Source organism: Rhinopithecus roxellana, chromosome 2, assembly GCF_007565055.1.
Source record: "Rhinopithecus roxellana isolate Shanxi Qingling chromosome 2, ASM756505v1, whole genome shotgun sequence".
Classification (NCBI taxonomy): Eukaryota; Metazoa; Chordata; class Mammalia; order Primates; family Cercopithecidae; genus Rhinopithecus; species Rhinopithecus roxellana.
The window spans coordinates 109,170,440-109,188,237 of record NC_044550.1 but is presented as its reverse complement, the minus strand read 5'-3'; the positions used below and the strand labels follow the sequence as shown (position 1 = coordinate 109,188,237).

General features: G+C 40.6%; 1 protein-coding gene across 14 annotated transcripts in view; it reads left to right on the top strand.

Moving 5' to 3' along the window:
* Positions 1-24: 24 nt before the first annotated feature.
* The window catches only part of PRIMPOL (primase and DNA directed polymerase), a 42,810-nt gene continuing 25,036 nt past the window's right edge, over positions 25-17,798 (top strand). For 2 of the 14 annotated variants that reach the window (XM_010377926.2, XM_010377925.2), the window contains exons 1-6: positions 25-302; positions 2,274-2,351; positions 7,615-7,853; positions 9,527-9,624; positions 11,920-12,049; positions 16,377-16,524. In XM_010377926.2, coding sequence (XP_010376228.1) covers positions 7,674-7,853; positions 9,527-9,624; positions 11,920-12,049; positions 16,377-16,524 — 556 coding nt within the window. In that variant the 5' untranslated portion in view covers positions 25-302; positions 2,274-2,351; positions 7,615-7,673. Of the gene's footprint in view, positions 303-341; positions 705-2,273; positions 2,352-7,614; positions 7,854-9,526; positions 9,625-11,919; positions 12,050-12,687; positions 12,890-16,376; positions 16,525-17,798 lie in introns of those variants that run through there. The other 12 variants (XM_030918701.1, XM_030918689.1, XM_030918739.1 and 9 more) reach the window with 10 other exon arrangements.

The window sequence follows — 17,798 nt, the reverse complement described above, 5'->3', positions numbered from 1 at the left end:
CCGGGAGCCGCCCGCCCGGCGCAGCACGCCCCGCCCCCGCGCCCGCGCTGGTCCTCGCGCTTGGGTCCCGCCCCCGAGGCCCCGCCCCCGAGGCCCGGCCCGGCGCCCCCCGCCCCGGATTTGAAAGCTACGTCTTCCTGAGAGTCCGCGGGCTTCCGCTCCCAGCGCGGGATTCTGGAGGTAAATTGAGGAAGACTTGGAAACCGCGCCAGGACCAACGGGTACCTCGAAGGGAGACAAGGCCAGGCCTGCTGCCCAGTGTGAGCTCTGAGAAGAAGAGGAGCGGGCCGGGACGCCCACCGGTAATTTCCGTCTCCCCTCCGGTGACCTGAGGCCTTTCCTTGGGTTACCCCCAGGTCCCTCTCCCTAAATCAAAAGCCTTAACCTCCTGTCACCAGGGTGCCAGGCTAGTAATAAGCAGGTCCACGCATGCTGGACACACAGGCTCAAGCCACTCCGCGCGACAGTACTGCAAACCGTACCTAGTAGTGTACTTAATCCGTATATAAATGTTACAAGTTAAGCATCCCACAGCAAACAAAGTAGCATTTAACATCATGAGGAAAAAAAGAGATAGGACAAAGAGATGAACAACCAATCCAGAGGGAGTGAAGAAGAGAAAAAGAAGCCTGGTTTGGGCCTGAGAGGTCCTTCAGCAAAGACAGCGTCGATGAAGACTGGAGCTGCCGAAGGCAGAGTCCTGGGTGAGAACTGACAGTGGAAGAGGGTGCTTGTTTGTGTCCTTACCTGGTTGGATGAGGACTAGTTTTTTATTTGTTTATTAAAGTGTAGTATCCTTGTTGGCAAATGCCCTGTGAAATATAAAATGGGGTCTTTTCCTGAGATGGAGTTATTAATAGTTTACGTCAAGGGTGTGCTATACACTGCCCTACTGATCCCCTTCCTATTTTGGGTCATGAACTCATTTTAGACCCTGAAGCAAACTGTGTGAATCGTTTTCGCAGAAGAATTCTCCAACACGTGAGCACGACATTCTGCATCAGATTTCAAAAGGTTCTTGACATTCAGAAGTCAGATCAGGGACCCCATGGCAGAGCCTATTTCTAACACTTGCGCCTATTCGACTACAGGGACTGTATTCTGCACAGAAATATACTTAGTTTTTATGTATCGTTACCACTTGCTGAGAGTTTATTGCATGCTTTTACATTTTCATAATACATTTGTTTGTTTCATCCTTTCAACAATCCCTCAGGGTAGGAATTACAATTTAAAGAGGTTAAGACCAGGCGAGGTGGTTCATGCCTGTAATCCCAGGACTTTGGGAAGCCGAGGCAGGTGGATCATGAGGTCAGGAGTTTGAGACCAGCCTGGCCAAGATGATGAAACCCCGTCTCTAGTAAAAATACAAAAAATAAAAATAAAAAAATAAAAAATTAGCCGGGTGCAGTGGCGGGCACCTGTAATCCCAGTTATTTGGGAGGCTGAGGCAGGAGAATCGCTTGAACCCGGGAGGCAGAGGTTGCAGTGAGTCAAGATTGTGCCACTGCACTCTAGCCTGGGTGATGGAGCAAGACTCCATCTCAAAAAAAAAAGTGTTAAGTAGTTTGCTCTTGCTGAAAAAAGAGTCACAGGAGTTAAACTCAGATCCCACAAATACGACTTAGGCCTTTCTTTATCCCTCCCGAATTGAGTGAACACAATGTTTGACAGTCCTTTTTCTGCCTCAATAAAACTGAGAAATAGGACCCACCCCCAACCCTAACAGTGGCTCTGCAGAGCAGTAATTTGCAAAGAGGGGACTAGTGTGGTTGAACTAGTCCTTATCCCATTGTGATACCCAAACCCCTTCCTGTGCTCAACTTTCTTGCTAAAATGAGCAAGCATCAGCAGCAGTTTTCTGGATTCCTGTAAATCATACTAATTTACTTAGTCTACGAACTTTTATTTTTGAGACAGAGTTTCACCCTTGTTGCCCAGGCTGGAGTGCAGTGGTGCAGTCTTGGCTCACTACAACCTTTGCCTCCCAGGTTCACATGATTTTCCTGCCTCAGCCTCCCAAGTAGCTGGGGATTACAAGTGCCTACCACTAGGCCCAGCTAATTTTTGTATTTTTAGTAGAGATGGGGTTTTACCATGTTGGCCAGGCTGATCTTGAACTCCTGACCTCAGGTGATCCACCCACCTCGGCCTCCCAAAGTGCTGGGATTACAGGCGTGAGCCACTGTGCCCAGTAAAACATTTTAATTGTAGCAAAACAGTAGGCTGGAGGCAGTGGCTTGTGACTGAAGCCAATAATTTTCTCTTTACAGGGGTATCCCAGAGGTGACAGAACTTGATCTGGGCCTGGAAGGGCAAGAATTCGGGAAGGGCAACGTGGGGCATTCCAGGTAAGAGAAATGTGTGCCGGGTTGGGGGAGGTTTCTGGAGTGGCTCAGGAGAAAGGAGAGGTCATTATCAATTCATTTGGTGAGATGGTGGAAGAGTAAGAAATGAAATAGGTAAATGATTTAGGGCCAGATTCTGGAGGGGAGTTTAGACTTCATGACATTAGTTTACCTGTGTGAGCTGAATGTTGCTATGAATCATTATCCCTGTGAAAAGTGATGAAAATGGTTTTAGGGGTGATTGGTCTGGCAGAGGTACGCTGTTTGGATGGGAGATCCTGTGGGGAGGATAGAAAGGAGGAACTGGAAAAAAAAAAAAAGCACAACATATCACTGTGTGTTTTCTTGCTCCTTACAAGAGGATTTGGGGAGATTTAAATATGAGTTACTTTTGCTGAAGCGTAGAATGGCAAAGTGACTGAAGCAGGAGAAAAAAAGAAAATCCAGTCACTTATACTTAATTTCTTAAGGTGTTCTTCATCCAGAAAGTGAACTTATATAATAATATTTTTGTAAGTGCTTTTTGATCACATACTTTATAATAAATACTTTAGCAGTGGGAGAAATAGTGCAAATGCATTCCAAGAGGCTAGAAAAGGGATTATATTAAGAAAATATTGTCAAATACCGGGATATTACCAAATCGTAGAACTAGAGTATTGACAGAAAACACAAAATACTGATGAATCTAATCTCAGGGTAGAGGGAGAAGTTGGAGTTGGGGAATAGGAATTGACCAGTGATGAGAAAAAAAGAAAAGAAAAGAAAAAAGGGAGGGAGGAAGGAAAGAAGGAAAGAAGGGAAGGGAAGGAAGAGAGGGAGGGAGGGAGGGAGGAAGAGAGATAAAGAAGGAAACTGAGAGAACTAGGCTAGGAAGAACCATGACCAGGCTGGCTTCAGGTCCCCCCCCAGAAACCAGTAAATATGAAGCATGTGTCCCCTCCTTCAGCTGCTCCTGGGATCCGTGCCATCAAGTGTCACAGCTGGGCAAGTCTGGACATAAACACAGGGAAGCTGGGGCTACTTAGGTCTGCGTCATCTCTCCCCTTCCATCCCTGCTGCCTCTTCTCCCACTGTAGTTACTCGAAAAGGACTAACATAGCCTTTTTTCTAGCTCAGCCATCTTCGGTTGAAAGATCGGTATCAACCCTGCTTAAATAATCCAACATGGTTAAACAAACATTCTGTGCAATGCTAAGAAGTAAATAATGGAAACTCTCTGAGCCCAATCTTTTATTTTATTATTTTTTTTTAGTAGAGATGGGGTTTCACCATGTTGGCCAGGCTGGTCTCGAGCTCCTGACCTTGTGATCCGCCCGCCTGCGCCTCCCAAAGTGCTGGGATTACAGGCGTGAGCCACTGCACCCGCCCTGGCAGAGCCCAGTCTTTTAAAATACAATAAATGTTTTCCTTTGGAACTTGGAAACTATTACCAAAAATCGTTACAGTCCCAGAGTGGAAAGGAGCTTTGATACACAATTATGTAAAAGAAAGACAACACTCTTTCACCACCAGGAATTAAAAGCATTTCTAATATGGTGACATATTCCCCCAGAGGGGAGGGATGAGGAATGTGATAGTCCCAAACCAGAATGCCAGATGCCTTCCTGTTCTCCATTTCCTTGGCTTTTTGTAATTCAACCCTCCTGCTGGACTAGACCAAGCCCCAGATGTCTTCTGATGCTCACCCCAGCTGTTAAAATTTTCAAACTGTGCAGACATGAAGGGGGCACGATATGTACTGAACTTCTCTTTCTTCTTTTGTTGACGCTCATCGTTTCCCCAGTTCAGTGAGTCTTAAGCTGTTTTTTCATTGTGACTTCATGATGTTCATGTATGACATACTCCCATGGTCCTAAGGGAGGAGACCACCCCTCATATTGTCTTATGCCCAATTTCTGCCTCCTAAGAAAGAAGAAGTAAAAACTAAAAGGCAGAAATGAAATCCACAGGCAGGCAGCCCGGCGCCGCACCCTGGGCCTGGTAGTTAAAGATCCACCCCGACCTCATTGGTTCTGTTATCTATAGATCACAGACATTGCATAGAAAAGCACTGCGAAAATCCCTATCTTGTTTTGTTCTGATCTGATTACCAGTGCATGCAGCCCCCAGTCACGTACCCCCTGCTTGCTCAATCGATCATGACCCTCTCACACGCACCCCTTTAGAGTTGTGAGCCCTTAAAAGGAACAGAAATTGCTCACTTGGGGAGCTCGGCTCTTAAGACAAAAGTCTTGCCGATGTCCCCGGCCAAATAAACCCCTTCCTTCTTTAACTCGGTGTCTGAGGAGTTTTGTCTGCCGCTCATCCTGCTATAGTCCCACCAAGATTTGTACAAAATCAAACAATTTTTCATGATAAAATTTCAGTGTCACTAAGTATGAACATCCACATAGTCATTTGTAGTCAGTTATCGGTTAGATACTAGCTAAATTCAGATGTGATTACATTCTGTATTTATTTTCTTCACTAATAATCAATGGACTTTGTTAAAAGTTAAATTTCATAATAGAAAGTCAGTTTCTCAATTAGGTTTATCTAAGGGTAGCAGATTTTTAGCTGTATGTGAAGCAGATCAAAGTAACTGAATACTCAGAATCTAGCAATAAGGAGCAATATCACTTTGTATTGACAAGTTAAAGCAGTTTTTTTTTTTTTTTTTTTTTTTTGAGACAGAGTCTCACTCTGTCACCCAGGCTGGAGTGCAGTGGCGCTATCTCGGCTCACTGCAAGCTCCGCCTCCTGAGTTCACGCCATTCCCCTGCCTCAGCTTCCTGAGTAGCTGGGACTACAGGCATCCGCCACCATGCCTGGCTAATTTTTTTTGTATTTTTATTAGAGACAGGGTTTTACGTGTTAGCCAGGATGGTCTCGATCTCTTGACCTTGTGATCTGCCTGTCTTGGCCTCCCAAAGTGCTGGGATTACAGGTGTGCCACCGCGCCCGGCCAAAGCAGTTTTTACAAAAATTGCTTCATCTCCTCAATCCAGTTGAATTGATATTTTTCCTAAGCATACCTGTTATGAAATTTATGTTAGTACCTTTAGAATTATATTTCTGTTTCCTAGTTTATAATTTTTATGTGAATTAGGTAGAACTCTGAGAGAATAATCTTTCTTAGGTCTGTTATGATTGATGTCAGATTTGAAATCTGTGGATAATATGCCTTTGTTTTTTTCTAACAAGGTCATGATGTTCTACCCCTGCCCTTTTTCTTTTCTTTTGAGATGGAGTCTTGCTGTGTTGCCCAGGCTAGAGTGCAGTGTCATAATTTCAGCTCACTGCAATCTCTGCCTCCTGGGTTCAAGCAATTTTCCTGTTTCAGCCTCCCAAGTATTTGGGACTACAGGAGCCCGCCACCACGCCTGGATAATTTTTGTATTTTTAGTAGAGACGGGGTTTCACCATATTGGTCAGGCTGGTCTCGAACTCCTGACCTCAGGTAATACGCCTGCCTCTGCCTCCCAAAGTGCTGGGATTACAGGCATGAACCACCGCGCCCGTCCTACCCTCTCTTAATCTTTTTTTTTTGAGATGGATTCTTGCCCTGTCACCCAGGCTGGAGTGCAGTGGTGCGATCTCAGCTCACTGGCACCTCTGCTCCTGGTTCAAACTATTCTCTTGCCTCAGCCTCCCAAGTAGCTGGGATTACAGGTGCCTACCACCACGCCCAGCTGATTTTTGTATTTTTAGTAGAGATGGAGTTTCACCATGTTGGCAAGGCTGGTCTCAAACTCCTGACCTGATGATCCACCCGGCTCAGCCTCCAAAGTGCTGGGATTACAGGCATGAGCCACCGCGCCTGGCCCCCTCTCTTAATCTTTTAGGGAGATTCTGGTTTTCCTTCCAGGAAATACTCATTTGCCAATGAGTTTGTGTTGCTGCTAAGTTTTCTGCTAAAATTCAAGATGATGTTTATCAACTCAATAAGCACAAACGTGTTCTGTTAAATGATTTAGTACATATTATTTCACTTAAGCCCTAATATATCTGTTTTCCACATAGGTAAATTATGGCAAAGTTGATATTAATGAAGAGAGGAACTCTATTAATTACCTGTTTCTATGTCAAAGCCAGCCCCAAACTTACTGGCTTAAAAAAGACAAAACAACCAAATTTATTTTTTCTTATAGCTCTGTGGGTTGGCTGGGCAGTTTGGTAGGTCTCTGTGGGACTCAGGCTTACTAATGCATTGAATTCAGATGATGGCTGGATGTCTGGAATGGCCCAACTCACGTATCTGACTGCTTATGCTGGCTGTTGGCTGCAATTCCTTGGTTCTTTTCCATGTGGACTTTCATCCTCTATGAGGCTAGAGTTATGGCATGGCAATCTCAGGGCAGGGTTTTAGGATAACCAAGTCTGCTGCAAAGGCACTCATTAAACCTCTGCTTGCTTCACTTTTGTCAGTGTGATGTTGGCCCAAAACAAGTCATATGGCCAAGCTGAGGGTCAGTATGAGAGTGAGTTTAGGTGCAAGGAGTTTGTGGCAAGGGGTTTGTGGCTGATTTGGCTGTTTTTAATCTAGAGTGAAAGTTTTCCCACTCTTCTTCTAAAAACCTATTCTTTTTCTTTTGTAAATGAATTATAATCCCAAATTGGAAAATTATTGCCTGGCATCCTTACTCTGGTATGGTTGACATGGAAGTATTATATAGAAAGAAAAATCATCCATTACTATAGACATCCAAGACTAGCCAATATTGTAATTCCCATTCATATTCCCAACTAAAAGTTGTATTGAGACAGAAGAGGAGACATGGACAGAAACAAAGGAAAAGGGAACTAAAAGCTGTACATTGGTATCTAGAAATGAATTCTACCCTGAGAAATAATAGCACAAGAATGGTGGACAAGGTCATAGCATGTGATACAGTAAAATGGTTATAGTAAAAACCATAATGATACAAAAAACACATATATTTACATGAGGCTTTGTAATTTAGAGATCATTTGCTTGTGTCTTTTGACCTTTATCTTCAAGGTAAGTATATAAAGTACTCAAGATAATATTGATTCCTATTTTTCAGTTGATTAAATAAGATTCAGGGAGCTTCATTAACCTGTCCAAGGTCATAATACCGTTAGAGGAAGAACCAGGATCTAAGAATTTCTGATAACCATCCTTGCTCTCGGTCTGTGGTAAAACTTCATGCAAAGAATAAACAAGGAAATAAGTGTCAGGAAGTGAGTTTTGAAACTTTATCAAACAAAATATATTCTAAATAAAGAAATTAATGGCCTTTTTGTTTGTTGTTTGTTTTAGTAGTAATTGATAGAAATATTACATGGGATAGGGTTTATTCTCTCCGTACTTCTGAACCAATGAACAGAAAATGGGAAGAAAAACTGAAGCAAATTGAAGAACGAGCATCTCATTATGAGAGGAAACCACTGTCCTCAGTGTATAGACCAAGACTGTCCAAGCCAGAGGAGCCACCCTCCATTTGGAGACTATTTCGTCGACAAGCTCAAGCTTTTAATTTTGTTAAAAGCTGTAAAGAAGTAATTTCCTCCTCCTCCTCTTCTTTGTCCTCCTCTTCCACTTCCTCCTCTTCTTTCTTCTTCTTCTTCCTTATAATTTCAGTTTTTTTTAAAAATCTATTATTTGTCTTCATTTCAGGCCATGTATTCTACCAAGAGAATTTAATGGGAATCTTAAATGGCATGTGATTTAGGAAAAATATCCCTGTGAATCATTTACCATCTAATTTATATTAGTAATGAAAAAGAATGACACAACCAGTGCCCATTAGATTTTAAAAATTGTAATAACATTTAAATGAAGCTTTATGCTTAGAGGGCGGGGAGCCATATTTATTTCAACACATTAAGCAAGTCGGAGAAAGGAGTGTCAACCTTTCAAAGAACATGGTGCTCAAAAATAAAAATCACTAAATCAAGCAACAGATGTGTATTTCACATTCTTTTTTTCATGGGCACTGTGAGGAATATAAAGAAATGTGAAAGAAAAGATAAGATGCATATATGATAGCAGAAATGTACTGTGAGTCTGATCACTGTTGCTGTCTAAAAGCTCCAAGTGCTGGAAGTTTTAGAAGGACCTCTCTTTCTCTAGTCAGGATATGCTTACTCAAATCTCATGAGAATGGCTTAAGATATACCTTTCTTAGTCATTTTGGGTAAACCTAATTCAAGCAGCAGCAATTAAAACACTGACAGATTCATCTGAACTTGAATTTTAAAAAGATATAGATAGGGGTATGCTTGTTGAACTTGCTAATCACCAGTTTGTAAAATTTATTTCAAAAAGATTTTTGTTAGGGTTAAGTAACTGAGTCCTGTGATTGTTCACTCATGAAAAGAAAAATATGCTCACCAGCTACCTTTAGCTGAGAGGAAACAAAATAACTTGTGGATGCATTCCTCTATTAGAAGAAACTTTATGGCAGGAGGCGTGAACAATTATATTTAAACCACTATCACAGTAATTAACCTTTAAAAAAATGGTTCCGGCTGGGTGTGGTGGCTCACGCCCATAATCCTAGCACTTTAGGAGGCTAAGGCAGGCAGATCACTTTGAGGTCAGGAGTTCGAGGCCAGCCTGGCCAGCATAGTGAAACCTTATCTCTACTAAAAATACAAAAAATTAATCAGGCGTGGTGGTGGGCGCCTGTAATCCCAGCTCCTTGGGAGGCTGAGGCAGGAGAATTGCTTGAACCTGGGAGACAGAGGTTGCAGTGAGTCAAGATTGTGCCACTGCACTCCAGCCTGGGCAACAGAGTAAGACTCTTGTTTCAAAAAAACAAAACAAAAAAAAGTATCCTGCATACATTTTTATATGTACTAGGGAATTTACTAATTAATTTTAGCCCAAATCATTAAAAAATAAGTTTAATTTCATAAAATAAGAAATAAAACTATCATAGGAAGTCAAATGAGTAATATTTTTAAGAGTGGTTTCTCTCCTTTTTTCTCTTCGGTCTGCATATTCTAATTGTTTTCACCTTTTATATGAATGATTAAAAAATAGGTATAATTAGATTTTGAATGGCATAAACCTAGTGACTATTTGTCTTGTATTTAATAATACGAATGTTCAAATTACAGTTTCTGAAAACTTGAATGAAAAATTCTTTATGAACATTCAATAGCTACAGTTGAGTTTAGGTTTGCATTTTGTGAATTTTTCTGAATTCTTTTTTGATTTTATTTAGGATGTTCACGTATTTGCTTTGGAATACAAAGTAGGAGATGGACAACGTATTTACCTTGTGACAACCTATGCTGAATTTTGGTTTTACTATAAATCCAGGTAGGTAGCATGCAGCAGAACCACACATTAAGCTAGAGTTCCATTTCCTTTGCCTAGGAATTTTGGTGAAATTCGTTCAGGCTGAATTGGCCTCCACAGTTTGTGACCACACTATTAGTTGCTCCTTTACTCTTAGAATTGAAATCTGGAGTTTTCTTGTCATAGCAATGCTTGAGTATCTCACCAGGTGCTGGGAGAAAATAATTATGCACGTACACAAATATATGTGTGTACTCAAAGGGAGTTTTGAAATCTCTCTTTTGCAAACAGGTATTAAATTATACTATTAATCACAAAGGAATATGTATGTTATTTACCTAGTAATAAAGAAATATCTGCTTTATCTTGACTTTATTATTACTATTTTAAATTGTTATTAGCTGTATTTTTTATTTTTTTAAGACAGAATTTCACTCTTGTTGCCCAGACTGCAGTGCGGTGCCATGATCTTGGCTCACTGCAGCCTCTGCCTCCTGAGTTGCTGGGATTACAGGCGTCTGCCACCATGTCTGGCTCATTTTTATGTTTTTAGTAGAGATAGGGTTTCACCATGTTGACCAGGCTGGTTTCTAACTCCTGACCTCAGGTAATCCACCCACCTCGGCCTCCCAAAGTGTTGGGATTAGAGGTGTGAGCCGCTGCACCTGGCTTATTAGCTTTATTTTAACTGAGTGATCTATTCAAGTATTTCTCTTTTTTCTTTCTTTTTTTTTTTATTTTTTAAATATTTTTTGAGATGGAGTTTCACTCTTGTTGCCCAGGCTGGAGTGCAATGGCGTGATCTTGGCTCACTGCAACGTCTGCCTCCTGAGTTCAGGCAATTCTCCTGTCTCGGCCTCCCGAGTAGCTGGGATTACAGGTACCTGCCACCATGCCTGGATAATTTTTGTATTTTTAGTAGAGACGGGATTTCTTTATATTGGTCAGGCTGGTCTCGAACTCCTGACCTCAGATGATCTGCCCGCCTCGGCCTCCCAAAGTGCTGGGATTACAGGCGTGAGCCACCATGCCCAGCTGTATTCAAGTATTTCTCAGACTTGTGTAATGTATGGAAAAGGAGAGTAAATTGTTATGTATGCCCTATATTGATTTAGAATACTTTTATTCGAATGTTGCTAAGTAGCTTCAAATATGAAACTGGATTTATGTTTATATACATGCAACACCAGTTAGAGTTGAATGAAAATCATTAAGATAATGTGACAGATGTTTTGCTGAAACTGTCTCATCTTGCAATGTAAATATGGTACTGACTGCTCCAGGATGTGTATGGGTGTACATGTATGTGTGTGTTGAGTTCCTCCACTACCTGTGCCACCTGATGATACAATTTTCACATAACTTTTCCCTCTTCAAATTACTACAAGTCCTTAATTTGTATAGGATGCCATCTGAACTTTAGTCCAAATTATCATTTGCAAATTAAGTCAGCATCTCTCCCTATTTAACCTGTGTCAAAGTCATTCCTCTTAATGCCAGAAAGAATGTAACTGCAAACATGAGCATTGAGAGCTTATCAAAGTCAGGTGATTCAGAATTTTTTAACCAATTTTTAAAATATTATCTTCCAATGAAAATACAGAATTTAAAAATTCTCATGGAAAATTAATGGAATCCGAAGAATATGACATCCTGAAAATAACATTTTTTTTTCAAAGAAAATTTGTTTGATGGTGACACTAAAAACAAATATAGAGGTATTACACAATATCAAACTCATCTGTAAATCAATAGCACTGTAAGATTGACTGTATTTTCCAGTTAAATAATGTTACAGGATATAATTGTTGCATTTTGCTTGATGGAAACCCTTGACACGATGAGCCGTAAACCTATGGTGAACAGTTCACTTTATCATGTTCTTATTTCATACTTGTATGTAGTGAAAGCACAGTTAACACAGTACTTGCAATGTAAGAGAAACTGCCACGATTTAAAAGGAATAAGATAGAGGCCGGGCATAGTGGCTCACACCTGTAATCCCAGCACTTTGGGAGACTGAGGCAGGTGGATCACCGGAAGCCAGGAGTTCAAGATCAGCCTGGCCAACATGGCGTAAACCCTGTTTCTACTAAAAATGCAAAAATTAATCAAGTGTAGTGGCACATGCCTGTAGTCCCAGCTACTCGGGAGGCTGAGGTAGGAGAATCGCTTGAACCCAGGAGGAGGAGGTTGCAGTGAACCGAGATCACACAACTGCACTCCAGCCTGGGCAACAGTGCTGACTCAGTCTCAATCAATCAATCAATAAAGGTATAAGATATCAATTTAACAATCTTGAATTATTCAATTTAGAAAAAATCTCTTACACTGCTATGAAGTTATTCCTGAAAATGCTGTGTGCAAGCTTTATTTTGATTTGGAATTTAACAAACCTGCCAACCCAGGAGCTGATGGGAAAAACATGGTTGCATTACTCATCAAGGTAAATGGCCGACTCACGTTTTCCTTATTTCTATCTATTCAGCTCTTCATTGGCTTATTCATTCAGTGAATTCAACCTACATAATATGCTTGTTCTGTATCTCTTCTTTTTCTTGCTAGTGTTCCTTTTGACTTTGATTTTTTAATATTACTTCTATGAGTAAACTGTGAAAAGGAAGGAAAGTTCAATTTATGTTCATATAGTTTGCGATTTTACTATCTGGTAAAAAAAACATGCTTTGAAAAAGATGTCAGTTTGGAAATTTTCTATATATTAAAATTATATATTAATTCTCTGAATTCCATTACAAATAGCTAACTTTGGTAAAAGCCAAGCAAAATAATTTTTACTGTAAAAATTGGGTACTAAGATGAACCTCAAGAACACTGACTACAAACAGTATCAGATTTTTTTTTTTTTTTTTTTTGAGACGGAGTCTCGTTCTGCCGCCCAGGCTGGAGTGCTGTGGCCGGATCTCAGCTCACTGCAAGCTCCGCCTCCCGGGTTTACGCCATTCTCCTGCCTCAGCCTCCCGAGTTGCTGGGACTGCAGGCGCCCGCCACCTCGCCCAGCTAATTTTTTGTATTTTTTTTTTTTTTAGTAGAGACGGGGTTTCACCGTGTTAGCCAGGATGGTCTCGATTTCCTGACCTCGTGATCCGCCCGTCTCGGCCTCCCAAAGTGCTGGGATTACAGGCTTGAGCCACCGCGCCCGGCCACAGTATCAGATTTTTGGAGCTTGCAGGAATTTTGGAAATCATCTGATCTTCTCCCTTTCCAAATGAGGAAATTAAGGCCCAGACGAAACGAATTCCTATTCAAGGCCCTACAGCCAGTATTGGTAAAACCTTGTCTATAAATATAGTTATCACTGGTTTTAACTAAGAGAAAAATATTGTAGCTCTTTATTTTTGATTTAGCTGTGTCAACCAGGAAGTTACTAATAAAAGGAATAGCATGGACTTGTGCAGCTAAGTTCTATTAGGATTATTTCAAAAAAATTTTCAGATTGTATCACAGGAAGTTGTGTTAAAATTGTACTGACTATACTTCAGCCTAAGTGTAGGTACTGACACTTATTGACTAGCTATTTTTCTTTTAAATGTTAACCGAATAATAATGTTATAGATTACCCATTTTGTAACTTTTAAAATATATCCAAATTAAAATGTTTTTGATAAAGAATATCTGCTAGTATTCTCTGTTGGACCTCTACATGCTTGATTTTAAATCTTTTTGAAAATGTATGTGAATGCTGTTTAAAAAATATACAGAATATTAGCTTTATCCTGGCTTTGAAGCAGAATAAATATATATAAATTCCCCCACCTCCCCCCAAAAAACCCCCAAATTATGTTTTTCTTTAAATAGCCATTGAACCCTTAAAAATAAATTTAGATGCTTATTTCATTACAGCTGGTAAATTGTTTAATTTTTAACCTTTATTGTTGTTATTATTATTATTATTATTATTTTTGAGACAGAGTCTCACTCTGTCATCCAGGCTGGGGTGCAGTGGTATAATCTCAGCTCACTGCAATTGCTTGAACCTGCCTCCCAGGTTCAAGCAATTCTCCTGCCTCAGCCTCCTGAGTAGCTGGGATTACAGGTGCGTGCCACCATACCTGGCTAATTTTTGTATTTTTAGTAGAGACAGGGTTTTGCCATGTTGGCCAGGCTGGTCTTGAACTCCTGGCCTCAAGTGATATACCCATCTCATCCTCCCAAAGTGCTGGGATTATAGGAGTGAGCCATGGTGCCTGGCCTAATTATGTTTTTAATAATTCATAAATATTGACTTTCTTCTATAGTCTAAAGTAAGATTTCTTGTGTAGTTTCTCCGTGGGCTACAAGGAACCTCGATTCAGAGATTTTCACTGCCACTTAACATTACATATTAACAAAGAAGTACCACATTGCATTAGAAACTAGAAACATTTCTAATGAACACTGGAGCAAATTTCATTTGTAACACTATTAATAAACACTGGTACGGCAAAGGCTATGTAGATGTTTAGAATTTTTTTCTCCTTATTCTTTATACCACTTTTTCCAAATGAGTCTTGAACAGCTAATCTTTTGCATCAGCAAAACTGTTGGAAGAAACTGTATAAATCTAAGTTCAAAATTATACAGCATTTTTATTTAACATGTTTACCATGTTGATAGAACTGTTCTCATTGGATTACTTAATATAATGCTTTTTATAATGATTGCATTGAAATTAATTTCATTTATTGGTTACTTTGTATGCAATAAGTTTATAATCCAGTAAGTACTTTTTCCTTTGAGTCTTACTGTGAGGAGGCATAATTAGGTTAGCTATTATGTTAATTTAGCAGATGGTTAATAATAATTGGTGATAATGTAAAATACCCTTTGGTTCAGTGGCTAAACTGGCACATTTCAATAAGCCACTTCTCCCCAGTTAGAATGAATTCTGGTGCTAATGTATTTTATTAGGACCACATTTCAGGGCAACATTATCCAATCATATAAGTTTAACTCCTGGATTTTATAATTTAATTATTTAAGTAACTTAAAGTTTTAATTAAAGTTAATCTTGGGAAAGAGAATTTAGGAGTATATGATTACTTGTCCTACCTAAAGTGTCACTAAATTTATTCTCTGTGGCTCTGAAAGTACAGAAGTTGACTTCATTCATCAGTTTTTAGTCTCTACTAAGTGTCAGGCACCGTGCCTAGGCACTAGGATTACCAAAAGTCAAAGAGACATAATTTCTGATGGCATACACTTTGTAGTCTAATAGAGGATAATAAATTAGGATAGATTTAGCTGCCATAATAAAGACCCAAAATTAAAGTGGCTTAAACAAGACAGAAACCAGTTTCTCCCCCAAGTAATATCTACTGTGGCTCCATACTGTTAGGGACTAGGCTTGTTGCTTTGCTGTCCCTAAGATGTTGCCTTCTTCCATTATCCAAGATGGCTCATACCGCTGTGTCTGCATTCTAGTCAGTACAAATGGAGCAGGGGAGGGCATGCCCTTTCCCTGTTAGAGGATCTCTCAGAAATGGCATACTTTCTTTCTCACATCCCATTGGCCGACTTAGCGGCCACACCCTGCTGTAGAGGAGCCTGGGAAATGTAGTCTGTTCTGGATGGCCTCCAATCTAGCTAAAAATTGGGAGTGTGTTTCTACAGAGGGAGAGAACAAATATGGAGGAAGAGCCTCTGTAATACAGATAAAACATGTCAAACTAATCACATAAATCAACCTAAAATTGTAGCTGTGTAAGTCTACAAAGAGAGAAAGAGTATATGGGGGAATTTGATGTAGAGAGGGAAATCAAGGAAGCTCTCTCTGAGAAAGTGGGAATTTACAGAAGAGTACAGCCAGAGAGCATGAGGGGAGTGTGGTGGTATAAGAATGCCAAAACATTATTAAAAATACAATTTGTTGCCTAACTTTTAGATATCTAAAGTGACGGCAGTTCATAAACATTTTTGCTCATGTCAAGATAATATTGCATGGTAGTTCTTAGTAGCTTCATTTTGCAAATGAGAAGATTGAAGCTTTAGGGACTTGTCCTAAGGCTGCACAACCAAGGCTTTTAAGCAGTTACATGTGCCAGGCACTGTGCTAAAAATTTCATTTTTTTGTTTGTTCCTTACAGCAACTCCAAAAGGTAGCTGCTATTGTTATTCCTGTTTAGCAGCTGGGGAATGTTAAGGTTTAGATTTGACCAAAGTCATAGAGCTGGCAGATGGCAAAGCCAAAACTGACACAGCTGTTTCTGACTCCAGCCCCAGTGCTTGCTGCCTTTCTACTGTGCATGGCCTTCATGCTCAGTGCCATGTAGTCTCAGAGGCTGTATTCTTAGAGCTGAATTCAGGCTCAGTATGAATTAGACCCTTTCTGGTAATTAAAACCATTACAAAATAAATTAATGACTTTTTTTTTTTTTTTTTGAGGCAGAGTCTCACTCTGTCACCCAGACTGGAGTACAGTGGCACCATCTTGGCTGACTGCAACCTCCGCCTCCTGGGTTCAAGTGATCTTCCTGCCTCAGCCTCCTGACTAGCTGGGATTTACAGACACCCGCCACCATGCCTGGCTAATTTTTGTGTTTTTAGTAGAGACTGGGTTTTACCATGTTGGCTAGGCTGCTCTCAAACTTCTGACTTCAAGTTATCTGCCCACCTTGGCCTCCCAAAGTGCTGGGATTACAGGCATGAGCCACCACACCTGATCAGAAATTAATGACTTTTTAACTCATAGATTATATTTAAAGAGATGCTTATTGCTCATAGAAAAATTTTAAGACAAAAAATATAAATTATTTGCATTTTACTTGTGTTTTTAGTATGTGTGTAAAGCACTTCGAGAGTTATATGGTGTTAATTGCTCAGCTGAAGATGTTTTGAACTTGGATTCTAGCACTGATGAGAAATTCAGCCGGCATTTAATATTTCAGCTCCATGATGTGGCATTTAAAGATAACATTCATGTTGGTAAGTATACTGCTTTTTAAAAATCATGGAGTTGTATTCAAAACTCATATGTTCTTGTTCCTCTTAAAATTTTGTGCATACGTATAAACTTTTATGATCATTAACTTATCCTAAAAAATGCGATGTGCACCGAGTGCAGTGGCTTACGCCTGCAATTCCAGCACTTTGGGAGGCCAAGGTGGGTGCATCACTTGAGGTTAGGAGTTTGAGACCAGCCTGGGCAAGCTGGCGAAACCCTGTCTCTACTAATTAGCCGGGCATGGTGGTGCATGCCTGTAGTCCCAGCTACTCGGGATGCTGAGGCACAAGGATTGCTTGAACCCAGGAGGCGGAGGTTGCAGTGAGCCAAGATCACACCACTGCACTCCAGCCTAGGCAACAGAGTGAGACCCTGTCTCAAAAAAAAAAAAAAAAAATGGCAATGTGTTTCTTCATGTTTTTAAGATGTTCCTTTAGCTTTAGACCTTTCTGTTCTAGACACATCAGCCTATTCAGGACTTCTTTGGCATTTGCATCTCTAATCATAGAGACTGGGATGGCTATCCATGTCCAAATAGTGGGTTCTGCTCCAACAGGATTTATTTCAGTTTCCTGGAAAGTTCATGAGAGGCCTTTCCATGTCAAGCCTTATCTGCAATCTCGTTTCTGGATTTCTGACCTTTGCTTCGGCCTTGCTTTGGGGCTTTGGTCCCAGGTTGTAGCAAAGATGGCTTGTTTATTGTTTCAGGCAGAGCTTCAGGGTTGGGATAATTCTAGAGGGACAAGTCTGAAAGTGAAACTAGATTATGTATCTCAGTCCTGGGCATTTCGAGATAGAGGCCCAGGTGTTAAACATTAAGTCAGTCCAAAGGAGAAACACAGGTAGAGTGGGAACACCATAATGAAGGTCTGAACGGAAGCCAAATCCCCAGAGCTTATCAAAGCAGGGTAGGGCAAGGGTCCAAACAGCAGATGATTGACTGAAGCTCAGGTAACAGGTAATTCGGTTCAGAGCTACTAGTGTCTTAGAGTTTCACAGCCACCTAGAATAAAAGGTGTGGACATAGTCACTAAAGCACTGGCATGAAAGTCAAGAACCTGATTTCTGAATTAGGGGAAGGTGGCCACAGAAACCCAGCATGCTGTTTTCACAAGGCTCTCGTCACCTGCCTGTTTCCTGTTAGCTCAGCTGGACGTTCCTCCTCGGTCTGTCTCCCTAATCCTGTGAGAAACACACTCACCCATCCAAACCCCAAAAATGGATTTAGAGGCTTGGAGAACAGTGAAAGTGAGAC